Raw genomic sequence first — 2854 nt, forward strand, 5'->3', positions numbered from 1 at the left:
AATTTTCCTTCCTTGAGTTCCAAATCCCCTACTCTGAGGTATCCATCCTAGCTTTAATAATATGAGAACTGGTTTGGGTCCTAAACTAAAACTGATGGCCGCGGGATAAATGGCTAGTTGTCCAAAAGTATAGACTTGGGGCTCATTTGGGAGGGTTGAGCTAAAAAGCTAAAGCTTCAATTAAGTTGGTTTAATTGCTTTAAAGAGCTTCAGAAAAGCCACTTGCCAAGTGAGGCCTATATACCTTTAAAAGTCGGAAGCTACTCCAAATGAGCAGTTAGATCTAAATGACTGCCAATTGGGTTTGCTTGAAAGTATTCCGAAAATGAGATCTAAAATTGCAGGATTTAAAATCAAGTTATGAAACATCTTAGCCTATCCCTTGAAAGGCTAAAAACATTTTTCTTAAAGGTTAGTTGGTTATCTAAATTTGACGGTTTGAGTTGTCAACAAGGCTCTCCCGGGCTTTTTACACAGCGGCTTTGGCTTTGCAAGGTGGGCCTTATAAGTACAGTCTAAAAGTTAATTAGTTTAGTAAAAAGCTCATAGGGCCTAAATATGACTTTCATTTAGCCAAAAATTGGTTTACTGATGAAGCTTGTTCTATTAACTGTCCAACGTGGCTCAATGAAAGTAACTAAAACAAAGCTGAATCCCCAGGCGGGGGCCATAAGTGATTCCTTCTAATAGGGTTTCTCCAAGTGACATATTAGCCCTTGTAGTCATGCCTTCAGCACTGTTAATATTACATGAAGTTAATTTAGATTAACGAGTCGGTCCAAAAAGCCCTTTGGATAGCAGTGGCTATCGTACATAGCCATGTCACGCACACGCAGGGAGAGCTTTTTTTTTGACAGCACAGGCTGTCGGACAGCCAAAATTTTATCCTTTTGAGTGCTTAAAGCTTCATATCCAAACTCCAAAGTAGTTAAAAATGCTGACCGTGATCCGTGAGGCAGATCTATCTACCCCTACTTCTCAGTTCTCAGTAATATTGGTGTCCAGTACTAACGATTATTGTCCCATCCAAATTTTGCAAAAATCCGAAAAAGATTCTACCCAATTTCATATGCCGTGTCAATCTCCGATTGGATTCCAATTTTACAGTTGGCTTATTTTAAAAAAAGGAAATTTAATAAGAGGGTTGCTGAAGTGCCATATAATCATCATACATTTAGCCATATCAGATCAGACAGAGAGACAGATCATCAGACATTCAGATCACAGGTGAGTCACCTAGGGAAACTAATAACTTCCGGCCCATACAGAGAAATCCCTTTCCAGAAAAGAATTGTACAGGGCAATGATGTGATTTGAGGGTGGTGAATCTGGTGATGCCTCAAAGGCAGGCTGTTGAGTTCTCACTTCTCGTCCTTTGGTGGTCATACTGTCGAAGCTGAAGGCCTAGAGTCTGGAGGGAAGCGGTCGCTGCGCTTTGCCAATTGCCAATTTGCCATGCTACGAGCCTACCATCTTTCTCTCCTCTCGCGCGTCTCAAAGCGCTCAATATCTCGACTAACCAAATTCAACTAACTTCGAAAACCATTATTATGCCGACAGTTGCCAACTCACCCAAGCAAAGTGGAATAACCGATCATCAATTTCTATTTCTCTCCTAAGTACAATAGCCATTTACTTCATATAAACATCATTTATTTTATTCATTTTTGACACTCTTAAATCTTAACAAAAGGAAACAGGGGTAAGAACTGATGAGAAGTGAGAAGCACAACGCCGAAGCGGAATCGGGTTTATTGCCGGTAGTAGGTCCGTCTTACATACAAAGCCGGAGTCCGGCCGACAACCGACGCCGGTATCTTAACCCAGGGGCGACCACGTATCATGGTAGCTTGTCTCGAGAGCAGCCATCCTCTTCTGCTGCCTTAGATCCTTATAAAACCTCTCAATAAATTCCTCAGCTGCCTTGTCGACGTGGCTGTCTTCCTCGCTAGGTCGTAATGGGAACGGTGAGTCCGTTATCCTCAATTGCCGTACCATGGGGCTCTTCCCGAACCCCGGCAGGTTTACCAACGGCGACGCCTCCACACTAACAGCGTCATTGTTCAACATCTCAAACACCTTCTGCACAGCATTAACGGCGTCTATCTCGTCCTGATCACGGTGGTGGTGGTGAGAAGAATAGAAATGGTGGTGGCCCTTGCGCTTGTTGACGTGGAAGGGGAAGTGAGAGGGGTAGGCGGGGCTGTTGCTGCAGCTGAACTCGTACTCACGGGGAGCGACGAACGACAGCTGTACGTCGTTGGAGCGGCAACTGAGATTGGAGTGGTGGTGGAACATCAGGTTGCCCAGTGCCTTCCCAGCAAGTTTGCCACGTTTCATCATCAGATGAAGATCCATCATTAACTTCCGCTTCGAGATGCCTTTTCTCAGCATAAAGAATACTATCCGTACGATGTTCCACAGTTTCTTGGCTATTTCCGGTGGACCTGGCACCATCTTCTTTCTGCTTTCTGTGGTACTGTACAGAGAGAAATCTCCGAGGGAGATGCCTTTGATTCTCAGAGAGAGAGAGAGAGAGAAAGAGAGAGAGACAGCAGAAGAGGAGTTGCCTTGATTACTTCGAGGGGAGATGTTGAGGAGGATTGCATTTAAAGGGTCGCCAGGGAAGAAGACAAAAGAGAAGGTTTAATTATTTAAATGGGCCTCGGGGAAAAAAGGTGGTGGACATTTTTTGGGCTTTTATTGGTTTTTTTCTTTCTCTCGAAGAATTATTGGGCCGAGATTACTAGAAGGTCCTTTGGGTTACTGTCTAATTACTTGATTCATCTTTTCAGCTTCAATGATTAGACTTTAGAGATATTTTGAAATGGTCGAAATGCCGCAATTGCCCTTT

The 2854-nt window shown here is 43.6% G+C and overlaps 1 protein-coding gene across 1 annotated transcript; it reads right to left on the bottom strand.

Annotated features, from left to right (window-relative positions):
* Positions 1 to 1582: 1582 nt before the first annotated feature.
* Positions 1583 to 2619, bottom strand: LOC148847092 (uncharacterized). Its single transcript, XM_088952207.1, has one exon. It carries the CDS (start codon positions 2455 to 2457, stop codon positions 1819 to 1821), a length of 639 nt encoding a protein of 212 aa, XP_088808333.1. The 5' UTR covers positions 2458 to 2619; the 3' UTR covers positions 1583 to 1818.
* Between the last annotated feature and the right edge of the window lie 235 nt (positions 2620 to 2854).

This window comes from Nelumbo lutea, chromosome 6 (assembly GCF_056320005.1).
Source record: "Nelumbo lutea isolate HS-2025 chromosome 6, American lotus-T2T, whole genome shotgun sequence".
Classification (NCBI taxonomy): Eukaryota; Viridiplantae; Streptophyta; class Magnoliopsida; order Proteales; family Nelumbonaceae; genus Nelumbo; species Nelumbo lutea.